At 42.0% G+C, this 25,788-nt stretch overlaps 1 protein-coding gene across 4 annotated transcripts; it reads left to right on the plus strand.

Moving 5' to 3' along the window:
- The first annotated feature begins 11,695 nt into the window (after window positions 1-11,695).
- Window positions 11,696-20,112, plus strand: gng7 (guanine nucleotide binding protein (G protein), gamma 7). 4 transcript variants are annotated; one of them, XM_080784173.1, is made up of 4 exons: window positions 11,696-11,774; window positions 14,799-15,002; window positions 18,158-18,273; window positions 19,592-20,112. In XM_080784173.1, the coding sequence occupies exons 3-4, from the start codon at window positions 18,193-18,195 to the stop codon at window positions 19,715-19,717; spliced, it is 207 nt and encodes a 68-aa protein (XP_080640299.1). In that variant the 5' UTR covers window positions 11,696-11,774; window positions 14,799-15,002; window positions 18,158-18,192; the 3' UTR covers window positions 19,718-20,112. The 4 variants fall into 4 exon arrangements, with proteins under 4 accessions (XP_080640299.1, XP_080640301.1, XP_080640300.1 ...); XM_080784175.1 differs by having other exon boundaries at window positions 11,736-11,774; window positions 14,841-15,002; XM_080784174.1 differs by lacking the exon at window positions 11,696-11,774 and adding an exon at window positions 11,933-12,036.
- Window positions 20,113-25,788: the final 5,676 nt, after the last annotated feature.

A 25,788-nucleotide genomic window follows, 5' to 3' on the forward strand; every position in this document is an offset into this window, starting at 1 on the left:
AGAGAGAGAGAGAGAGAGAGAGAGAGAGAGAGAGAGAGTGTGTGTGTGTGTGTGTGTGTGTGTGTGTGTGTGTGTGTGTGTGTGTGTGTGTGTGTGTGTGTGTGTGTGTGTGTGTGCGCGTGCGTGCGTGTTTGCCTGCGTGTGTGTGTGTTATATATAGTCTAATTTAAAACCTAATTCATCCTTTATCATACTACTGTGATACACACCAACAAAAGTTGATTCTCACCTGCAACTTGGTCGTATGGCGAGGTATGACTTAGAGTTAAATTGGTCTTTATTGAGGGTGTTGCTTGGGAGATATCACAGAGAATGAGGAAACAATAGGAGAGAGCTAGGCTTCAGTAAATAGACACTATAGCCTAAACCTTGATTTATAGCTAGGCTTTATACTTTGTCGTATGATGGATTGGCGCACCAAAAATAGCCAATCTCTTAATTAGCTCACAAGCTTGTGATCTTGAAGATCGGATATTTCTGGTTGTATAAAGGAGTGTAAATTCAAGTGAACTGAATGAATAATAGGCATCTGCGTTGCTTTTAAAGTAAATACTGTATTTACAGGATGATAAAACAAGTGCACCGGATTGTGTGTATGGTATTAAAATGTGCTTGTGCGCGTGGGAGCGTGTGAAAGTGTACATTTATAGAAAGAATCTGTGATTATGGAGTGTGTGAGTTTGTGTTGCCATGAATACAGGCGCATCTGCCCTTATTCTCCCACAGCCTGTCTCATCTCATTTCTCAGTTAAATATTGACTGCTACTTTTGTGTGTGTGTGTGTGTGTGTGTGTGTGTGTGTGTGTGTGTGTGTGTGTGTGTGTGTGTGTGTGTGTGTGTGCGCGCGTGCGTGTGTGCGTTTACGCAGACACGTCTGTTGATGAGAGTGTGCTCATCTGTGTCTCCGTGTGTGCATCTTGTGTGCACATAAGCACGTTTTTGCATTCCTTCCATCTTGCATGCACGTGAGTGTGCACGTGTGCTGCTGTTGTTCTGTTTATTGATGCGTTCGTCAGACATTTGAGGCTTGCCTGTGGAGGAAACCCACACAATGTGCATGAGTCATCCTGCACCTGTCACTCACTATTCCTACTGTACAGTGTACACCCATACACACATACACACACCCACACATGTACTTGAGCGCATGAGTGGGAGCAAACACACACCAACATGTGCACGCACGCAGGCACGCACAGACAGACACACACAAACACACACACAGACACGCGCGCGCACACACACACACACACACACACACACACACACACACACACACACACACACACACACACACACACACACACACACACACAGGCATGCATGGTACAGAGAGGCTGTGCATGCCCCCAATTGCATACATACACAATAATGCATGTTACATTCTCACAGGCCTGGCCAGACTTCTGTGGTCACTGAAATACACTCACTGTCTGTTCAACTGCTCTCTAATACAACCACTTGAACCCCATAGGCTATATGGTTGAGTGGAGTCCCCCAGGGCCCTATACTAGTATATTTTCTGTTTTCGGCTATTGTGGGGAAAACTCTCGCTGAAAATAGACGATTGAAACGCAAGGCTTGTCGATATGCTATTTTCAGCCAAAGCTTTCCCCACAATACGGATGCTGGGGATTAAGTGAATATACAATGGCATCTCTAATAGGCTATCAGTGTATAGGTCTGATGACAGCATACTCTCTACAGTATCTATATCCCCATACACTGGAGCTTGGCTTCAGTCCCTTTCCATTCAAGAGAATCATTCAGAGAGCATTTTATAGCAATTACGATTTGTTTATTAGTTGAATGAATTGGAATGGATTAAAGCCCACCTCTGTTCTTATATGACTGTAAATAGCTGTAAATATATATATTTTTTCTTTTCAGAGGACTTGATTTTTGGGAGATAAGAGAACGCAGTGAGTTTGTGTAGAATAAAGGATGCTTTAGGAATTATAGCCTGTAACTCCCTCTTATGCAGTCAGAAGTTAAACCCTTTGCTATAGGTGATTCACACCAATGAGAAGGCTACCTACTTTAAAGCTATTCCCCAATCTAAAAAGTAAGTGTGTGCTCTAATTCCGTACGCCTATACACGAGTGGACAGCGTTTTTCCTGGATGATGAGGAACAGACGTCACTTGTTTGCAATTAGTGTCAAACGGGAGGTAACATAATGCTGGTCATATTGATAGTAAGAGGATCCTGTACAGCATAGAGTAATGTGATTCACAGTTGTTCTCCCATAGCAGGGTGGGACGTGCACCCATAGAGTAATGTGATTCACAGTTGTTCTCCCATAGCAGGGTGGGACCTGCACCCATAGAGTAATGTGATTCACAGTTGTTCTCCCATAGCAGGGGGGGACGTGCACCCATAGAGTAATGTGATTCACAGTTGTTCTCCCATAGCAGGGTGGGACGTGCCCCCATAGAGTAATGTGATTCACAGTTGTTCTCCCATAGCAGGGTGGGACGTGCACCCATAGAGTAATGTGATTCACAGTTGTTCTCCCATAGCAGGGTGGGACGTGCCCCCATAGAGTAATGTGATTCACAGTTGTTCTCCCATAGCAGGGTGGGACGTGCCCCCATAGAGTAATGTGATTCACAGTTGTTCTCCCATAGCAGGGTGGGACGTGCACCCTTGCAAGTAAATGAAAAAGGGCAGCTTGTAGAAACTGAACATACATGAAAGGTTGCGGTTCTGTAGTCCATCGCAGGTACATGTTCATGAATGTTCACTGTGAGGGCAGGTTAGGTTATGTCTAGTTCTGCCATAATATAAAAAACTGACCCAGTCCGTAAATGATGATGACCTCTTCACCTTGCTCCCACTAACCAAACGAGGCCCTCTGTTGTCATCTTATTTACCCTGCATTGTGTCAGATTCTTTCAGATCTTCATGAACTGATTGTGGACTGGGTCTCCGCTATAGAATTGTGGGTGACGTAGTTCAGTGCTATCGTACATCTCGCCCCTCCTTCCTGCATGGTCCCTATTGGTGTTCCAGCCAGCATGAGAACAAGGACACAAACTGTGAATCATCTTTGTATTTTTTAAATAAACTCCTCAGCGGCATTTACAGCTTTGGTTTTGCAATGGATACTTTTGTTTTAATCAGTTGTTGTTTTTTTGTAAATTATTCAGTTTTTGCTTTTGTTGGGGACATTTTATTTATTTATTTATCTAATTCTGATGTATAGATATTTATTCTAGCAATAGTCTTCCTATTAAGATATACTGTGCTGATGCATCCTCTGGTTAACTGAAAATAACATATATCGAGATGATACTAATAATCAAATCTGCAAAAAGATTTTCCTAATAAAAATGTGAACTTAAGTTTCCTCTCATTTATTTTGTTTACCTCTGAATGAAGCTACTCATAATCTCGGTACAATAACTAACAATTTCTAACACATAATTGATAATATTATTATGTAAATATAACATCACTCATTTGAACACTATATTAGTGACAGTATAACAGTGTCCCAGTGGTTACTACTGTACATCAGTGGGAGTAAAAATCTAACTATTGTAGATTATTCATAGACAGTTTTAGTGATTTTCAAAAATGTGACTTTCATTTCAAATGACACTGTGAGACCCTGATATGAAAATAAGTTTTGGTTTTAATTTAATTAAAAAAAATATCTATGCCATAATTAGATAGATCGATACTGGTGATATTGAAATAACAATCAAAAATGTTTTGCATTGCAATTTCAGTTTCAAGTTCTTTGAAATATAGGCTAGTTCAATTAATAATAATAATAATAATAATAATAATAAAACTTTATTTGTATAGCACCTTTCATGACATGAAATGCAGCTCAAAGTGCTTTACAGAGCAATGGAGAAAAAAAGAAAAGAAAAGCAAGGCATAAACATTAAAAAACAAGAGCAGCAATGCAATACAGTGAGGACATTAAATTGAATAACAAAAAATTTAAAGATCAATTAAAAGCAAGGGTGTAGAAGTGGGTCTTGAGCTGCTGTGCTTTAAAAATGTCTACAGAGGCTGCCTGTCGAAGGTACACGCCGTCAGCCCGTGGAAGCAAAAAGCTGCTTCCCCGTATTTTTTTGTTGCCATTTTTTTTGTCAAAGCGAGCAAGCCAGCAGTGTAATAATAAAGGTTTCATGAACCTTCTGTAGAATTCTTCTGAATTCTATGTGATGAGCATATTGTCAAGTCAGATTCATTGTTTAAACAAACGAACCCCCCAGCATTGTACTCTCTATCTGTGTGTGTGTCTCTCTCTCTCTCTCTCTCTCTCTCTCTCTCTCTCTCTCTCTCTCTCTCTCTCTCTCTCTCTCTCTCTCTCTCTCTCTTAGTCTTAACCCTCCCCTATTTCTCCAACATCTGCTGGGGATTCTGTGCCCAGCACCGTTGCCATGGAGACGCTGTGACGTTGATGATGGTTGCCGCATCAGAGCGTGGTGTGACCCTGGTGGGGACAATGACGCGTTACGACAGGCCGAGGTCTCCCAGGCTGTGTGTGTGTGTGTGTGTGTGTGTGTGTGTGTGTGTGTGTGTGTGTGTGTGTGTGTGTGTGTGTGTGTGTGTGTGTGTGTGTGTGTGTGCGTGCGTGCGTGCGTGATGATTATGTCAATAGGGTCTAGCAGAGGGGTTGCTTGCTAACCTTAGGCCTCTTCTCGCGCCGTCTGTTTCTCACACACACACACACACACACACACACACACACACACACACACACACACATGTACTCCTGCCCTTCTTGACATCAGGGGTTTGGAAACTATAGGAAAAACAAATGTATACACCTGGGTATGGCTAGGTTTAAAACTGTTAGTTATACAGAAGCTCACACATTTAACCCTTAATATGGATACATTTTTACACTGTGTGTGTGTGTGTGTGTGTGTGTGTGTGTGTGTGTGTGTGTGTGTGTGTGTGTGTGTGTTGGGCTGTCCCCAAACATTCAAGGTTCGAATGTTCGCTCGTTAGGGTTGGCACTCAAATCTTAATTAATGGGTTTGAACCATTCGTTTTTTTTTAAATAAAAAAAAATATATATTTTTTTCCTTTTTTATTAACTCGAAAATATATCTCGGCGAGAATGTTATATAATGTTAAAAAGTAAGTTTCTTGTGCATTCCTGTCAGAAGTTATGTCTATCTCCTTGTTGTGCTGTCCCTCTCCAAAATCCCCTGTGCACATTAATTTGGTGATGGGCCTGCAGCCAATCAGCCAATCAGCAACAAACACACACACACACACACACACACACACACACACACACACACACACACAAACACAAATGGTTAGTTCTCTCTCTCTCTCTCGCTGCGCTGTTGCGTCTGTCTGTGTGTGTGTGTGTGTGTGTGTGTGTGTGTGTGTGTGTGTGTGTGTGTGTGTGACACTGATTTATTGAATATTCTGACTTTCAATTCAAATGTACATACATTTAGTTTTGATTGTATTGTTAATTTGTTGTATTGTGCTGTATGTTTTCTTAATGCCAATAAAGCTCCTTTGAATTGAAAAAAGGTGTGGTGACTGCGTGTGATTGGCTAACGTTTAGGAGGAGCCAGGCTGCTGATTGGCTCCTGTGATGGCCTCAACTATATATAAAGATGCGTGGAAGCAGAACTCTGACGTATTCTTCCTGGTGTGTGTTTGGTCTGTCTGTAGCAAGAAGTTACACACCGTCTGTCTGTAGCAAGAAGTTACACACCGTCTGGCTGTAGCAAGAAGGTAACTACATGTTAAACTTAAACCTTTAGCTTTGTTTTAAATGATTCAGTTTGGGGAACTTGATCTGTGAAAGAATGCCACTGAGACCCACACACATACACACACGTGTGTGTGTGGGTTCCATTTGTACACTGAGAGCTGTAAGGGTCCATTTGGTTAAACATGCTAACACTTCATCTTCAATATAAAATTGGTATTGTCACAAACGCACAATGCAATGTTGGGATTAAACTTAATTCAAAGCTGAAGGGAAAACATATTTCAAAAGTTTTATATATTAAAAATGTAAGCTTGGGGGAGGGATGTTAAGTTGTAAAATATGGGTTGTGGGGGCTGACAAGGCTATACAGCCACATGTGTTTCTAATGTGATGTAGGCCTACATAACACTAATGAGACTTATCTTTTCTCTTCATGTAATTCCAGAATATGAAGAGTCACTGCACCAGTGGTGTAGGCAGCACCAAGCCCTGGACCCTTAGACGAGCCATGTCCGTGGGCCCCACAGCCCCACCAATTTAGGCTTCAGAGGACCCCCACCCTGGAGCCCATGTGAAGTGTCCCAGACCGATGCCCCCCTCCCTGCACAAGACATTGAGGTAGGAACTGTACGCTATAGCTGCTGCTGGGAAGAGCTGCTTGCTGCGCAGTGAGTACAAATCTTGTTTATTGTCCTTTGCTGTCGCTGGTGTGGTTAAGCAGGGTACTGATGGTGTTGCTCTCGTTTGCGTTTGCGTTCCGGCTTCCTGCGGTTGCATCGCGTCGGGCTGCCTGCTGTTGCACTCGTTTGCGTTGCGTCTTTTGCGTCGACTGCCACAATTTCGGCCGGTTCTGTCATTTCACCTCATTTCACCTAACTTGTGGACACTGCCTGTCTTCGGCAGAAGAACGTGATGGTTCACGGTAATTACCTGTTTTTGTATTCTTTGCTGCTGGTAGGGTAGGGCTCCTACTCCTAGGGTAGTTTTTTTTCACACTGAGCGCGATGTGCCCTCTTGTCAATCATTATCTGGTGCAAATATCTAGTGTGCTGCACCCCAATGGGTGCTGAATGACCGCACTGATCAACCCTATACTCAGACGTTGGGTTAATTGTTCAGTGTGAGGTGAGTGACTGCGGTGTCTCAAGCCCTCTCCGGGGACAAAAGCTAAGCTAGCCAGGTTGGCAGAGGAAGTGTAGCGCCCAGGATTACATTAGATAATTGACACTGGGTGAAGGAATGGGTTACAAACTTGTGGGATAAAAGATTTAGAAAAAAAAAGCTAAGCTGGCTAAGGTAGGCATTTAGTACATCACCATACAAGTGTTTATCATTTACCTTGGCCCATGTTTTAACTGGTTCGTAAATACAGCACTCTGTGGCGTTACCGCCCAGCGCACTCAAAAAACGGAGTACATTCTTGGTGTGAAATACTGAACGCAACCATACTTACAGTTGTACACATCGACTCGCTGGCCTTCGAATGTCTCGGGATCCCCCAGGAGGAAGTCACTAATGTTGCTCTGGAGAGGGAAGTCTGGAACACTCTGGTGGAGCTGTTGCCCCCGCGAGCCGACTACAGATAAGCGGTGTCATTGTTCTGACGGCACGTACTGTAGGTCCGACTCGTCGCATTAACCGCATGCGAAGCCACCTAGTAATGGGATGTCGGAGTTATGGCAATGCCCGTCAGCCCACCCTGAAGTCATATCTTGCTGGTGGTTTTGGGGAGCTGGGAATGCATTCACTCATGTTGTGCCTCCTTAGGCAGGGGCCATAACAATATTGTTGAATAATTTAGATTTATAAGATGAAATGAGATAAAGAATCTCCACGCCTCATGAGCAGGCCTGGCTTGAGATGAGCATCTATGTTAGCCCCTAGCACAATACAATCTAATTTAACAATTCCTCAATTTAATTTATCAATGTAAGCATGGCAAAATACAGCTGCCACTCCAAATCAACAGAGTAGATACAGCACAACAAACCACAAGACGCATAGAAGCTGTCAAGCTGAGGCTCTACTTCAAAGTTCAGAAACAGGTAGCCTATTAGCCCATCATCAGCCAGCCAAATCCAGCCCAAATCTGATTTCGTATTGAGATTGGAGTTGGATTGTTTTGTTTTGTTTTTATCTGAACAAGGCTAAGTAATGTGAATCAAATCAGATCTTTTTTGCTGTTTAGACTTGAAAACTTGATAAAATCAGATTCCAATCTTGATAGGCCAAAAACCTGATTCGGGCTGCCAGTGTGAACATAGCTTTATGCCATTAGCTCAAAGCCTCAGATCTAGGGGTTGGAGCTGTTCTGTTGAGAGTTGCTGCTGGTCAAACTCAAGTTTGAATCCACATTGTGTTATTAGGGGAGCACACTGTACACCTATTAGCTGAAACAGCGTCAACATGTTCGAACTTCACGGTTGTAGGTGCCAGCGATTCAAAGTCCAATTTGGGTCGTAAATGACAGTGTTGTCACACACCACACGCCGGGATGAAATCACCAGTGCTCCTGTCCAAAACTTAAACTATGCATACCGAGCACATAACCAAATAGTCTGCATATAGTTTGGCTGCACACTTTGCCGGCCTGCCGGGTATTATGGACTACGGTAGTTGTTATGCATTGGCTGCTCTTGCCAACCGTTCTGTTGCTGTGCTTAAGCCATGATCGTATAGCCAAAAGAGCCATGTACAGGATGAATAGATTTTGTGAATTTGTATGTCTCTCATTAGCCTGGTAAACCATCCCAGTCACATGAATTCACATTTAATTGTAATGTGAATTCGCCAGGAGAGTGTGTGGGCTGAAACAAACAAAGGAAACACAAAAACAACAATGGTTACTCTGAGTCAGATTCGTGAAACGTTCTTCTTCTTCTTATTTTATTTATTTTTTATTTATTTTTTGTTTGTTTGTTTATTTGTTTATTTGACAGGGACAAAGCTCATTAATCAACATGTCAGTTTTCACCTCAATGTAAATGGATCAGAGTTAGCCAAAGCAAAATTTCATCTAGTCCCTGAGCAGGCTCTTAAAAATGAATGATAAAAGAAAGACAGTGTATAGTGTGCCAGCACACAACACCATGCGTTGATGCCATGTATGCATGTGTGCAAGCACCTAACACTATATCCATACAAAAACACAATACAATACAGATAAAAGAAAGACAGTGTATAGTGTGCCAGCACACAACACCTGCTTTGATGCCATGTGTGTGCATATGTGCAAGCACCCAACACTATATCCATAGAAAAACACAATACAATACAGTGTGTATTAAGTACTACCTTAAGTAGGCAGAATTGTTCGTAAGCATGTTCATGTTCTTGATGATGATGAATCCAAATCCTCGAGTCGTAACTTGAAGGGTCGTGCCAGTTCATCCAAATTATCAGGTATCAGATGCCTCACCTATCCTAATAAGCATCCTAAATTACCATAGGGAACTGACCCACCAATCCCCATATAAGGCATTGGACATTCATTTTGCATGACCATAGACATATAAAGGTAGACGCCCCTTCCGGCTCTAGAGCGTATGTGCCCAAAATTCCTCGCAAAGTCACAGAGGAATAGATGCGCTGTGATTGACCAGTAGTCACTTGAGTGGCAGCGTGACATAGCGTCCCTTCCACAATTACGGCGCATTTCCTCCCCCAGTGTAAATTGTTCCGCCCCTCCTTTGACACACATGGCTCCAACAAACTGCAGCGGCCAATGAGGCATATACTTTTTTTGCAGTCACACCTGTGTGTGATTGCGGCACACAGAAATCACAGGACCTCACACAAAGAAATAAAGTTGAGTGAATGAAGTCAAGAATAACTAAACTAAATTGCTAAGAAAACATTGAGGGATGCCAAAACCTTTATAAAAACTTCCTAAGTGGGTCTAAGAACAAATGTCCTCTTAAGACACTTACTTCTTAAGACACATTGTGATGTCACTGGCTTCAATTTCCATTCGAGGAAGTACCCATTTTATTGTTTATTGTTGTGCTATTGTGTTATTCACCATGGGGGAAGTGGTGGGGGATTAAATTTGGTATAGCCATCATGACCGATGGGGGCAACCCTAGTCTTGCGTCGCCAGACAACTGCTCCACAATCTCTGAAGACCGGAAGCATTTGAAAATTGTGGAAAGCAAGAGTCTGACCACGCGAGACTAGGGCTACCCTATCCCTTCTGTGCACGACAGTTTGGTGTTTTCTGTGCAGGTGTTACAAATGGGGTTCGTATAAACTGTTGAGGGAAACTTGACAGAACACACGACTCACTGTATAACAAACTGTTGTCATGACTACAGCTTGAACTGCATTGAAAACCCACTACCTACTACTAATATTAATGCTACTGAGCTGAAATTAGATGACATCCGATATTCACACATTTGCATGCTCAATACCTCCAAGTAAATTTAACTTGGGCTATACAATTGGGGTGGTTGTATTTTGTCTCCCTGCTCTTCTACTGAGACATTATAAATCGATAAAGTCAACCAAAGAATAAGATTCCTGTACACTACAGGATCTCCTCACTGGTCGACAAAAATATACTTGCAGACCCTAACCCTAAAGGATCCCTCACAAGGTTTCCTCAACTGTCTACCACAGAAACTCAAAGGCTCTTTAAACAAGGCTTCAGACATCCCAAAACAAAATGGTCAAGCTACTAGTTGGCCTTATACTCCCAGACCCAGTCTCACCCATGCCCATTTTGATAGGGTGGAATGGCTTAGGGTTGACGAGTGTACAGCAACTTGCAATGGGCCTGGTCTACAAGATTCACTACACCACTTAGCTACCTATGTACCTGTCAAAATACCTCCTTAATGTCAACAAAGTCCACAATCACAATACCAGAGGGAGTTCAATAAACGTGCAACCCAGATTCAGCTCAAACAATTTGATATTTTCATAGAAATGTTCTGATGAATTGAAAATGGAGGACCCTGATGTAAACAAGTCTTAGTGCTTTTTCTGCAGTTTTTGTATATTGACCTGTACTTTCGTTTGAACTGTACCCATTCTACCGTGAATTAAATGTTCAATATCAATAAATTGTGTCAAAGGTCATGTCTCACCTAGACACAGGATGTGACATGAATTTTGACACGATGGTCAAGATTCAAATTATCCACTGAGCAAGCAGGGCTCTATTAGCTCAATGGTTCCTATGAAACCGGGTTCAAAAGTGGTGCAAAAGAGGAAATGTACAGTGCACCTTGTATAGGAGCTCCATTCACGATTCACCATCATCATATGTAACAATTTTATATCTGTTGGGAGGGGTCGTGTAGAAGCAAACTATGATATGGGCTCAGTCAGTGAAAAGGGGATGATGACCATTCCATTTCCATTGGCCTATATATTTGCACTACACGGGGGCCTTCGATTTGGTCAAGACTAGCCGTAGCCTACGTATTAGCTAATGGCGCCCTCGTGTGGCAGCACACTCGTGCAGGCAAGCTGCAATATCAGTGGTAGGCCTCTACAGATACAGATGAGATGTGCCAGAGCCGCACCGCACATAATGACTGAAATTAATCATGATTGAATGACATCCTCATTCTGCACACGTCCACCAGTCCAGAGTTGTGGACATTTGAATAAACTCTGTATTGTAGGCTACGGAGTTTAAAGAACAGACTGAGACATATGAATATGATGTGCCTGCCTACCATTATTTATTAAATTGTTTGGAATTAATATAAAACTCATATTGATCAAAGATTATCCCCTGGCAATCATATCGACCACGGACCACTGCTCCATAAGTCCATATCATATGGAGAAAGTAAGGCATCCATCTGGATCTACGCGTCTCAGAGTGAAAACAAGTTTTGTGATTGTATGAGATTGAGAAGTGAGAACGTAGCTCCTGTCACAAGTGGCGAGGAAGGGGAGAGCAGTGAGAGTGAGAGGGAGGGGGTGAGTTTGAGTGGACAAGCAGCAGGATAACGGAGGGGGTGGTGTTTGGCTCGGTAAAGACGGGGAGTGAACGAGCAGAGGGGAAACCAGCGGATCTGGCCCTTTAAATCACAAATACAACGCATTCGGAGGTGAGTTTAGAGATATTCCGGGATTTATGTGTATACATTACATTGTACATTTCATTTAATGTAACGGGTCTGTTGTTCGGCATAGCCTACGCTTCTTCTTTTCTTTTCTTGTTTTTGGCCGTTTATGTGTTCTTCTTGCAATCCTGGGTTGTGGTCACCGAAGGCGGCTGTAGCTGAGAAGGCTTCATCGGTGTCACGAATTCGGATTTCCCAAGCCTTGGCCGAGAGAGAGGGTGGGGAGGAGAAGTGGGGACGGGCCGGGGTCAGTGGAATATTTCATATACAGCTCGAGTGGGCTAGCATTAGAGATCCCACAAGCATAGAATATCGGAAGTGTCTTCTGGGTTTGTGTGGGCCTAAACTGCTCAGTTTGCGTAATGCGTATTAGCGGAAAAATAAAGGTATGCGCTCCAGCCTTATTAGCCTATTCCCATTGTCGGTCTAGAGGCTGGCTGTAGCGTTACCTCCTTAAAAACACGTTACCACCCTGTTCCCACAGCTAACAATCAGGGCCTATGCATTTTACAACCTGAAGCGGTCTTTATCGGTTGTTTCTTGTTTGTAAGGCTACGCTTTCAGAAATGTCGCTGGCTTTGTGTGTGTGTGTGTGTGTGTGTGTGTGTGTGTGCGTGCGCGCGCGCGCGTGTGTGTGCGTGTAGCCTATGCACAGCCATGGGAGAGAGGACATGCTGTTCTATCCATCAAAATGCCCGCATTGTGTTTTCACACGCTTTGGAGGGCAGGACATGGCTATCGGCCCGTTCTGCCGCGATCAGTGCTGACTTATGATCAATAAGATTGAACAATTTGCCCCTGAGTGTGGCTCATGAATGCTCGCATGGCGCGTCCTCGCTGTACCGTTTTTGACAACCGCCGGATCTGACAGTAGCCTATAGTAAAGAATATATGGACCCGTCCGAAAAAATGACAAGCACACATGTTCATGTTCGATTCTCTGCGTCGCGTTTGAAGAGAATCCAGGTGTTTATTGAGATTAATGCTCGTACACCTTCTCTTATTTAGTAGACTAATGTGCCATATCCGAAAGTTTGACAAATCAACAGGCTAATGAAATCATTGGTGTGCTTAGCCTAATGCGCGCACCCGTAGAATAGAATATACAATATACAATACGAATACAATATACAATACAATGAAATTGACCTGTCTGTCAGTTTCGGTTATACTGTAACTGGCAAAATTGGCTATAGGCTAGCCTACTTTACTTAAGCAGAGAACTATTACATCTTATCTTTTTTCCCTTATTTTTTAAAGTAGAATTATTATATTAAAACTACATATTCTATAATTGGAAGTTGCTTGTTATAATTCAATAATTTACCAGGCAGCCCACCAGTGTTGGAAAGTAACTAAAGTAACTTATTACTTCAAGTATTACCTTTTTTTCCAGTAGCCTAACAAGTAATATAACAAATTACTTTACATTTTGAGTAATATAATATTACCAGATATGTTACTATTTTCCAAAAGTAACTAGTTACTATTTTCACAAGCCTTGGTGGTATAGGCCTACTGGGCTTGGGTGTTTTAATTGTAAACTGGGTTGGGATGGATGGAGTTATTGCTTTGCAGGCTGCTGATCCAGTCTAGATCTAGGCTCTAGAACGGATACAGAAACGATGCACACTTGTCCGCAAGTGTGAATTATCGGCGGGCCTTAAACCGTCTGGAACAAATTTGGTATTGTTAGACTTTTGGGGACAAAATATGCAATTGCTGCAGGTAAGAAAATAAAATAAAGTAGGCTAAAGTAAAGTGAAGTAATAAGTAACCTTTGACAGGGAGTAAGTAAAGTAATGATATTTTTTAGTAGGCTGGCTAATGGTAGCCTAATATATTACCGGTTTTGAGTAACTTTTCCAACACTGGCAGCCACTGTGTTGTGTGGACAAGTTGTGTGTCATGATATAAACAACACAAGGTTTGAGATTCATGCTTCTAGGACTGGCAGTCAAAGTCTGTGTTCATTTATTAATTTGTAGCTCTGAGACAGTAGGATGGAATCATGTAACCAAATGGACCCTTAAGGTCGTTTTGGTTACATACACTCTTAAGCCCAAACCACACCAAAGGGTCGGGTTGGGACAAAACTGTTTCTATGGTAAACCACACCAATGCAACTCATTGAGTTGCAAGGAGTTGCATGGTGTGGTTTAGGCCTACCTTAAAAACCCGACCGGACCCTTTGGTGTGGTTTGGGCTTTAGAGTTAAATTAATATCTTGATTATTTTACTGCGCAGTATGTCCTCCTGCTGCTGTTGAGGACATTTGAGGAGAATAGTGAAAGTAGGCCTGCTACGTGGTGATTCTCCTCTCAGATATACTTCTTAACAGACACAATGTGATGGCAAAGTCTGTCTGTCACACTTTGACACTGTGTGCACTGCAGAGAGAAAGAGTGACTAACACACACACACACACACACACACACACACACACACACACACACACACACACACACACACACACACACACACACTAATTACAGACATTAATCTCATAGCTACTCCACACAGCAGAAGTAATTAAAGCAAGACTCGGAGAGAGAGAAAGCGAGAGAGAGAGAGAGAGGCACAGAGAGACAGACAGACAGAGAGAGAATGTCCACATTATGATTTGACAAAATCATGCTTTTAGTGTGCATTGGAAACTATATAGACCACTGAATCCATGCAGTGCTGTATCATGTGTATTTCAAATGCTAGGGGTGTCAGTGTTGTTCGCCTAATCACAGAACAATTATTTCTAGTTGTAGTCTAGTTTTATGATTAAACATCAATACAAACTATATAATATAGATTATATAGTTATAAAAGTGTCTATTGTTTATTTATTTTCCCTGTTATATGTGCAGTAAAATTGTGAGTATTAATTGAACTCAAATGCTATGTAAACATACAAATGAAACCAAATGGACCCTTACACTTACAGGTCAATTTAGTTACATGTATACACTTTCAGAGATACAAGTGACTAATTAACACAACAGTGTTTCTATTCAGTCAACAGCCAACTCACCTCTTCAACCCACCTGTGCCCTTCAGACCTGGAGAGATCAATGTGAACTCAGCTACTCAGCATTTGTGTGACTTGGTGACTGTCCTCAGCCCAGCCCAGCCCAGCCCAGAAGTGTCCAGAAGTTGTCTGTGGCAGTTGCAGCGCTTCATTCAGACAGAGCAGAACCCATTCTGCGTATCATCTGTCAGGTATCTGCGTGCACATGAATTGCGCTTTCCCTCAACTTTATTGCTTATCATGCAAATGTTATAATTGTATTTCCAATGTGCATTTTCCATTACAAACATGCCATCTAAGCATGTATTAGAGATGTACTCTAGTGTTTACTACCACTCACTCACCACATGGTGGTGGTATAACTAGCATTACTGTTACTGTAAGGATCTGAGGACTGGAGCCTATTAAAATGCACTTACATTTGTACTTTTTATTTGCATTATAATCCCCATAGGGGGATTTTAGATCGCCTCATATAAGAACTGTGTTTGAAAAATAAACATGTCATCCCGGCCGTTTCACTCATATGTATATGAAAAATCAACTGACTGAGAGAAAACGCTAATGTTACTGTTACTGAATTAGTTACATTTTCGCTAGAAGCAGACTGTATCATATATGAGTGACTGACTGTTGCAAACGATACAGAGACACCTCAATGACAATAACGCAGAGACAGCTTGTTTATTTTTGGACAACAACGCTTATAGTAGACGATATTAAGATCACCCCATGTTATTCTCCATAGAGAAATGACTTCCACGAACCAGGGGAATCGAAGGGATGAGCGAGTTACGGCAGGACTCTATACACGTCTTTTTTTTGGCCTTTCCTTCTTGAATGTACTCCTTGTGTTTCATGCATGCACACTGCCATTCACTTCCTTGTTTACCGATTAGAATGGCTCATAAGTCATAACTCTAAATCTAGAGAGCTCTCCATGGTCCCCAAAACGCAATGTTCTGTCTTCATTTCTGACTGCAGCATGCATTTCGTTTGGAATATAAACGCTTCTAGAGAGACTTTAGGTGTACCAGCATGAGGTAAGAATGGAAGATTATGCCTCCCGGTTTTTGGGGCGAACAGAAGGCGGGGCTTTTCCTTAGAGTATATATGAATAGAGACGGCACCGGATTCCTCCTCCCATCCACTTGTGAAATTTACCTCACTTGCATTAAGTTGCTCAAAAGCGCATGAGGGAATTTCACTCCTAATTCCTATTGAACACATCACCAGCAGCCTACCATCAGAACCAGTGCTGCTTGAGGCCTAGGCCATGAAATATTTCTAATTTTATTTTAACAGGCTTAACACATCTTGGAGCAAAAGAGATAATGAGAGCTATACAACAGAAAGCGAAATATTAGGGGACTAAGGTCTCCAATTTCGTATCATCTTTGTAAATACACTGTTTGGGGATTTAGCAGTGGCGAAGGGATGTTCCCCCACTAAAGTTGGTATTTTGGTTACCTGTCTAAATCCCTAAAACACCTCCGTTACCCGTTATATTATGCATAGGTGTGGTTTGGGTGTTACAATAATTGACCAATCCACGTGCCATTGCCTTTAAGATATCCCATTTCCTTTGCCTGTTATGCCCAGTTCTATATTACGGTCTATATAGCCCATGGAAGAGCGATGTGTTGCTGCCTTGAAGTCTTGATGCACCCTGCTCAAATCTCACTCATTTTTAAATTTTCAAAGTTCTGTGTAAACTACGACATTAGGGCTTTCATTTGGTGTATAGATGCGTGCGTTTAGGCCGTCTCTACAGAACGGTATGAAGCGAAAAGGAAAGTTCGGCAAAATCATTAAACCCCATTTGCTGCTATGGGGTGAACAAGCAAATTTGCCTGGCACAAATAACTTTGACTATACAATTATATAAACACATTGGACACAAGGAAGCGGCAGGCACTCACTTCTGCTGGATAGGAAAATTACAAAGAGATGCAATAGGAGAATAAGCTGGAGAGATGACGACGAAATTGGAGCCCTAACTATTAGGGCATTTGAACACTGATGCCTGCCAGTCAATGTGGGACAGCTAGTCAATGCTAATCAGTGCCTCTCCAACTGATCAAAAATGCCGCAGCTCGCTTGGTCTTCAACCAGCCAAAATTCTCACATGTCTCCCCACTTCTCCGCTCCCTCCACTGGCTCCCGGTCGCTGCCCGCACAGAATACAAAACTCTGATGCTGGTATTCAAAGCAACCAAAGGTATGGCTCCCCCATATCTTGCAAGTATGATTGAACCCTACAAACCCTCCAGCGCACTCAGATCAGCCAACGCAGGGAAGCTGGAAGTACCCTCACTAAAAACGCCGGGACAACGCTCCACACGTCCCAAACTCTTCTCCCTTCTGGCTCCAAAACTGTGGAATGCACTTCCCATTGCAGTCAGAACTGCAGCATCACTCCCAATCTTCCGTCATAGTCTGAAAACCCACCTTTTCAGACTCCATCATGGCCCGTAGCACTTACCCTACCTTAGATAGCACTTTTTGTAGACTCAGATAGCATTTGATACAGACTTATATGTTGCATGTTATGTAGACAGCACTAGAATTGCATTGTATGTAGTCATAGCACTTCATAGTACATATGTATAATGTATAGCATAGTATAGTATATATGTATAGTTACATTATATAGATATTCCACTGTTGTGTTTCATGATAACTACTTTTATGTATGTGATGTATTGCCATGCTTTTTGCCCTTGCTTAATGTAAGTCGCTCTGGATTAAGAGCGTAGACCTGCTAAATGCCTAAATTGTAAATTGTAGGTTCTCAATTTGTGGGACATCTGAAAAGTCCTGGAAAAGAGGGACTGTCCCACGCAATGGGGGACATCTGGTCACCCTAAGTGCTGCTTTATGTGTGTTTAAATGCCAGTGCACTTGCTCGTGGACAAAATAATTGGGTACTCAAAAACTAAGAAAGAAATCGGCCAAAAACGAACTAAAAATAAATAAAAATCAGATTCTGATTGTAAACCAAATTGTGGAGTTCTCCTTTAAATTAATAAAGTTCTTTGTTGAATCAGAGCTCTGCATGAAGAATCTTAATTAAGCTCAATTGTGCAGTATAGCCTATCCCTATACAGTATAAGATAAACAATATATTTTTTTATCTTTAATGAACGTTTTTACTTTATACCCTGAGATGGCTGCCAGCTGCCACACCATTTCATTGTACTGTATGCAAACCTAATCAACATTCGGGATGAATAATAGTTGTGAGTTTATAACTTATCTTTCCTCCCTCTTTCCATCTCTGTCTTTTCTCCGTCTGTACACGTGCCTGCATACTGTCCCCACTCCCTCTATCTATCTCTATCAGTTTTCTGGGGTGTTGGTGTATTCTGATGGATCAGTATGTCTACAACTAATAACATTGCCCAGGCCAGGAAACTGGTTGAACAACTGAGGATCGAGGCAGGGATCGAACGCATCAAGGTACAGCATGGAATGCCACTGATGGCGTGTGTGTGTGTGTGTGTGTGTGTGTGTGTGTGTGTGTGTGTGTGTGTGTGTGTGTGTGTGTGTGTGTGTGTGTGTGTGTGTGTGTGTGTGTGTGTGTGTGTGTGTGTGTGTGTGTGTGTGTGTGTGTGTGTGTGTGTGTGTGTGTGTGTGTGTGTGTGTGTGTGTGTGTGTGTGTGGCGTGCGTGCGTGCGTGCGTGCTCTTTCCTATCTCCTTCTATTCTTGTTCTCTCCTATTTTCAACCTCCCTCCTGTCTTCCCTGCCATTTTCCTCCCACCTTCTTTCTTCTTCTACCCTTCTCTCTTTCTCTACTTTTTCCCTCCTGCCAACACTCAACCGTGCCCCTTCTCTCCCTATTTCCTGCTCTCCCCTTGTCCTCCCTGGCTTCTCTCTCTCTCTCTCTCTCTCTCTCTCTCCCACAGGCTCTCTCCTTTCCCTCCTTACTGTCCTCCCTCCTTCCTCCTCTCAGTCATCTCTCTCTGTCTGTCTGTCTGTCTCTCTCTCTCATTCACTCTCTCTTCATTGTTGTCCGGCAGAAACTTGGTATCTCCGTACATGCCTTATTTAATTATACTACAGTGTCACACAAAAGTAGTAAAATAAGTTATTTTGCTACTTTGTATTGGTTATTTAAAATAACCGATACATTGCAATCTTGTAGATCGACTATTTTTGATCAATGACATATTTAACCAATGAAAAGTATTGACAAGAGCTACATTGGATCCATTTGAACACAGGTTATTTTCTGAGTGGTACTATAGCCACTCCTATGCGGAGCTATGTGTGTGTGTATTTATGTATGTATGTATACGTACGTACGTACGTACGTGTATGTACTGTATGTGTACGCACGTACGTGTATGTATGTGTACGAACGTCTCCGTGCTGCAACACCTAAAGTGGCCAGTAAAGCACACACACACAGATGCCAGAGTACAGTACAGTACAGTACAGTACAGTACAGTACAGTACAGTACAGTACAGTACAGTACAGTACAGTACAGTACAGTACAGTACAGTATTTTCCTGAAAAGTAACTGTTTTGTAGGCCTGTCACAATTATTATATAACTCATCTCAACTCAGCTCATCGCGATTATTTCGCGATGGGAATGCAATAACGGTATTCATATGGTCCAATGTTCAATGCCAGGAACACAATTAATCACTGTTATTGTATGACAATTAATCGTCAACTTAAAATGTGTAATCGTGACAGCCCTATAGTGTTTTGGACATACAAGGTTGTCCACCTGACACCTGACATGTCTTCCTGACTCTGTCCCTGCAGGTGTCCAAAGCAGCAGCAGACCTGATGAGTTACTGTGAGCAGCACGCGCGGAGTGACCCCCTGCTGGTGGGCGTGCCCACCTCCGAGAACCCCTTTAAGGACAAGAAGCCCTGCATTATCCTATAGCTGTGGTCCTCTCCAGCCCTGAGACGTACACACACACACACACACACACACACACACACACACACACACACACACACACACACACACACACACACACACACACACACATAGTATACACACATAGTATACACACTTGCAGATACACAGATTCCCCCACTCGCAGACTCATATGTACATTCACAAAATACATAAATAAACTCCTCGACCCTAACCCTTTTTCATTCCACACACACATACACATGACACGCTCATCGCTGTCGGGCACGCACGCACACACACACACACACACACACACACACACACACACACACACACACACACACACACACACACACACACACACACACACACACACACACACACACACACACACACACAGACAGACAGACAGTTACTTTCCCAAAACAAACAAATGCCATACACCGGAGCAACAGCTAGGGGCAGGCATTCTAGCTCACAGTGGCTAAAATCAGTATATCACTGAGTATAATTAAGGAAATATTCAAATATGCTGTAAAATTAACTCTTAAGTGTCAGCTTAACCTGAAAAGGGAGATCAATAATCTGAAGGAATCTACATGCAGTAAGATTCTGAGATAAAGTATTCCTGTGTTGTGATGTCAGGGGTTTGGTTTGGAGGATGGACAGCTGATCGTGGGAAGGGTGTGGGAGTTGGTACGTGTGGGCGACCAACTTGGTATCCCATACACAGTCATGCCAGATAGTACTAAAGCTAAAGTGCTTTAAGTAATACAAAAAATAATAAAAAAAAAAAAAAAAGGCCAACCAGGGTGTTTAAAGTTAAGCTACTTGTGATTCGTCATGGTGAGTTAACACTTATTGTGGAGGCGTGAAGCCTTGGAGTAGCCAAACAGCATGTTCCCGACCAGTTTTATCAACAGACCCCGCTCCACCTCTGGAAGTCCGGGGTACATCCGTCTATGGCTCCTACCATGGCAGTCCACCGCCTCCAGTCCAAAACCCCAGCTGTGCCAATACAGACAGTAGACACCTGGATCTACATGCCGATCTACAGTGTTTCTATTTTCCACTGTGGTTTATGGTTAGTGTCGGTGGACATCAACATGCAAGCTGATCTGAGATTTGCACCTATGATGTCTACTATTATCAACATGGGACAGTGCTCTGCACGAAACTCAAGCTATTAACCCCACACGTTTACAGCATTCTTTTCTTAAAGAAATACTAATTTGTGAATTATAACATATGTCTATGTATTATATTTTGTTGGAGCATTACTGATAGATGAAACTATAAAAACAAATCTAGTTTATTATTAGTATTTTATTTCATTTCGTTTTGTTTTGTTTTGTTTTATTTTATTTTATTTTATTTTATTTTATTTTATTTTATTTTATTTTATTTTATTTTATTTTATTTTATTTTATTTTATTTTATTTTATCAGTATATTTCGAGGCAGTCAGACATTTGTTCCCCTGCTTAAGGCAGGATTTCCATTGTCTTAAGCGAAAATGAAAGGAGCTCGAATCTGTGCCAGGGGTAACGTCTGCCTGTTATTAAATGTTACGTTCTAAGTGAAGGATTCTACTGTAACACTAAGCCTCACAGTGCTTTACCCCTGAGAGAGAGTGAGGTTCTTGAACACCAACCAGCATTCTAGTATACACAGTTGCTGAATGAGTGGTCATGCCCTATAGATTCCTAGAATCATGCTGCCTTCAAATAAAGCTAAAATAACACAGGCTGGGGGTGAAAACCTTCAATGAAACAGTGGAATGAAGTTACCAGCTTTCCCCCTCCCTTCCTCCCCTCTCTTTCCTCCATCCTGGTCACTTGGGTCTTATAAGAGACAAGCTTCAGTGTTGGTATAATCAGTATCATAGTCCACAGTATGGGAGAGGAGAAAATGGATGAAATGGATTGCTGGTGAATGCCACGGCTGTTCTTCTCTGTTAGCCTCTCCTCCACAGAGCTCCGCTATAGACCTGCTTAAGTTTTATGTCTGACTAGCTCAATTGGTCAGGGAACGGATACCAGTGAGGTACAGTAATGACCAATGAACTCATTGGCTCATTGGTAGTCTCGCGTAGCCAGACAACTATTCCACAATCTCCGAATGCTATATAGAGTCTGGAACTACATCCCCCGAAATATTTTTAAATATCTTTAAAGCTTATTTTTTCATTTCCATTTCTGCAAAGCCACAAGCTATATATGCTTAGATGGTTTTGATTTATATTAGGATAGATTTGTGCGACTGTAAAGACGAAACAGAAGCAGGGAGGAGGCTCCACTTCCGCTTTATATTTTACTCATGATTGAACTTCCGCTGCTCCAGACTGTATGATGGAAGCATTTGTAAATTGTGAGAGGCATCAGTCTGGCAACACGAGACTAGCTCATTGGAGATTCTAGTCGAGAAACTCTAATCACAGAGCAATTTCCTGACTCTCTTTTCCTTTACCAAACATGATTGTAAAAACAAAACACTTAAAAAAAAAAAGGATAAAGCTAAGATAAAACAAATTAGGTGTATAAACTTTCTTTCATACGTGCAGAAGTGTAGCTGTTTTGGTTTACTTTGATTTCTTGGTTTCTTCATTCTATGGAGTCCATGGAACCTGGTCAGTTGAGTAATACCCTGTATAGTGTTTGTAAGATAAGATACAAAAACATTGCCCTGAACATGGAATCCCCTCTGTGGATGTTACATTTTTATTAGCTCTACTTTGCATAAATGTTTCTGTTCTGTCAGTCAGTCAGGATTCTCTCTGTCTCGAGAGGTTCAAGAGGCTTGTGTTCCCAGAGGTTGGTTTTAACCACAGATGTGGACACAATACCTGATGAGGAACATACATACGACTTAATATTAGGACCTTGTGTATTTATATGATTGTATCCTTTTTAGAGGATGAAACAACATCTGACCTCAGTTCAGTGGCTAGAACCAACCTTGTTGAAGAAGAATGATGGCAGTCGTAACATGATGAGAATCTATCTTTCTGTCTGAAGTCTTTCTGAAGTCTTGTTTATAGGGAGCAGAAATAGGCTGGGAGAAGATGCTCTTACTGTATACATGCAAAGTTGCAAACACACACGTGCATGCACGCGCGCACGCACGCACGCACGCACGCACGCATTACATTACATTTACAATGCAGTAGGTCCTTTGTTGTTTTAGATGAAAGTTTTTGCTTATGGAGGGGGATGGTTTGGTCCGGGAGCAAAGGTCAAAGAAACTGTGAAAATTGTCCCCAAGTGATCTAGCTGGGCCACCTTGAGCAGCATTCCTGTGGTGTAAACAGTACAAAGGCTGCCAAAGGTTCACCGTATAGGAGCCGTTTGTGCCCTCACATTTATATAACAGACAAACAATGTTCTCTTCAAGAACGACTGCAGTGAATTAAACGGTTGAAGTGCAACCATTTTTGCTTATTGCTCATGCATGCACACTTTTGACACAGTATTACACAGCCATCGGTGGAGCCATGTTAGCTGTCGTGCAGCTCAAATGTGGGATGTTTCAGTTAACATGACATCTCTTACTGATAGACAACCCTGCTGCACCCATGTAGTTGTGTTTGGGTGGAGTCATGAGTTTTGAGGTGCTGAGTGGAAAACAGCTGTTTAGCATGTGTGGACTTGTGTACATGTGCGAGTGTGCACGCATGCATGTCAGCATGCATACTTCTTGCAATGCAAAGAAAATATACATCTTAAGTGATTTAATGTTGTATTTAATCTGAAGATTGTGTTTTATTCAACAAGTGAACAAAATGTGTCACTAGGGGGAGATACAGTAACTGTACTTGTTTCCAGTGCGGTTTAAGTTAAGAATTAACCTAGAGACTTGGTGGCAATAAATTAAGTTGAGACAGATGCCTCCCTCCACTTACAGATATACCTGTCAAAAACAAAAAACATGATTCCACAACTGAACAAGATTGAACAATGTATGATGATTACTGTTTTAGGCACACAACCGACAACCCTGAGAGCTCATCTCTTGATTGCCTTTGTTCCTTGAAGCATTTGCTTACATAATCAGAACAGGCTATGCTGAAAGTGCAGTTACAGAACAGGAGCAGAAGGGGATTGTCTTTGTCAGTATGTAATGCATGTGTGCACCTCATTTATAATAAGTTGCGTGCCGGTGTCATAAATAGCAGATCTAGAAGCTCACTACACGTCACATTCGTGGCGTGTGTATATAAATATCTGCTATTAACTGCTTGCAACACCAGCTTGTGACCAAGTATAAATGAGGCTTTACTAGGGCCTAGGTGTTCTATAGCTGAGCGCAATGGAATAGCTGGAGGTGCATGCATGAGCATATTTGTGTCTGTTTGTGAGTCTGTGTTTTGAAAATGCGTTGAGTAAGAAAGTGCTGCCTCCAGATTACTAAGTGTTTTACTTTTACCACAATGCAGGGTTAGCCTAAATCTCACTGGAGAATAGGTCTTGCAATTCTTACTGGGTCACAGCAGCAGATGACAGACTCACTTCAGTGTTTAGGGCCATGCAGGTTTTAGAGGGGGGAGGACTGGCATGCCGTTGTTGGGTGGAGAATATGGATGTGTGCGTTTTGTTTAGAAAATATTAACATTTTCTTTGCATAATATGCGACTAACCAATTTTACAAGTGAACTTTTTGAATGGCTGGATGGCGAAACAGGGACTTACTGTAAACCCCATTTTTACACATAATTGTCCACGTGCCTCTGTAAGCTACTGACCAGCAGGAGTTTATTGCCACTGTTGCTCTGTTAGGCTTTAAATACACTGAGAAATGTAATAATTGCCTAACAACAGCCAAATAATTGTTTCTGTGGGAGTCTGCCTTTTCTTAAGGATACAGGTCAGTGTAACTCACTCGTTTAGTGATAGTGACATGTACTAGCCTATTTGAGGGTTAAGGAAGTACTTGACCTGAGAATAATCCATGTAAATGCACATGTCATGGTGACTGTATTGGTACTGCACTGCTACAGCAGAACCAAAGGAGTAGAAAGATGAGAGCCTGTTCAGTGGTCCTATGGTAGGAAGTTAGGAGTGCGAGAACGAAGGCAAGCAAGCACACATGCATACACACACATGAACATACACATAATACACAGCTTTCCACCCCTGACTCCCAATGTTGTTTGCAGCCAAAACTCTGAAGGATGTTCTTTGTTTTTTTAATTCATTCCATAGTTGGTTGAGCTGCAATCAGAGACAACCAATCTTAAGTCGTTGTGTGGTTTCTGAAGAATCAGAACGGTTTTCTGATTGGTTGGTTGTTAGTTTGCCTTATAGTGTATTGTGCTAATGCTGTTCTTTGGGGCATCAGATTGAATGAGTACCAGTCTTAAATTGAGATAGTAGTTCAGTAGTGGTGTGGCGCTGTTCACACACAAGCCGGCCCCAAAAATGTATTTCTGGAATTGTGGGGAGAGTCAAGGCTCCTCATTATTGGTAAACCTTGTATCAAACATCAACCATTCGGCCCTGAGCCCTGCCTGAGACTCATATTTTGTGTTCTGATCTCCTGTGTAATGCATACAGTATATATGTATCTTTTTTGCCTTGATTGATTATGAAGAAAATATATCTATTTTTTGTAACTGTTCTTCTCTGATGTGCCATAACTCATGTTTTCTTGCACACTGTTAATATTTTGTGGATATTGCTGTTTAAAAAGAAAAAGATGATATTGAGAAGTAGATAACATTAATAAAAACATGAATAACGCATGCTTTGGTATTGGTGAAAATCATTTATTATATTTGTGCAACATCAAGGATAGGGATGCATGCAAACAGGTGTGTCTGTCTGGCTATTTCTAAAGTACTGTGCATAAATGCACAACAGTCATGTCAGTACATACTCTAGTTAGTACATAATGTACAGTATGCATGCATGCAGTTGACAAAAGCTTGTTGGGATGCTATAAACAAAGACCAAGCCAGGTAATACCTCCCTCCCAGTTAGGTTAGGTCATTTTGAAAGAATGTTATTGTTGCCTTTCACCAGTGTCTGTCTGCCCTTTGAAATGTGCCTCAAACAAGTCACATGAGACACCTGCAAGTTTCAAATCAAGTTTCCC

This window comes from Protomyctophum bolini, assembly GCF_963924005.1.
Source record: "Protomyctophum bolini genome assembly, chromosome: 15".
NCBI lineage: Eukaryota > Metazoa > Chordata > Actinopteri > Myctophiformes > Myctophidae > Protomyctophum > Protomyctophum bolini.

Excerpts from the sequence above, each read along its gene's own strand:
- gng7 (XM_080784173.1), top strand. The coding sequence starts at position 18,193 with ATGTCTACAACTAATAACATTGCCCAGGCCAGGAAACTGGTTGAACAA. Across the intron at positions 18,274-19,591 it reads CAGGGATCGAACGCATCAAG|GTGTCCAAAGCAGCAGCAGA; the intron begins GTACAGCATGGA and ends CTGTCCCTGCAG.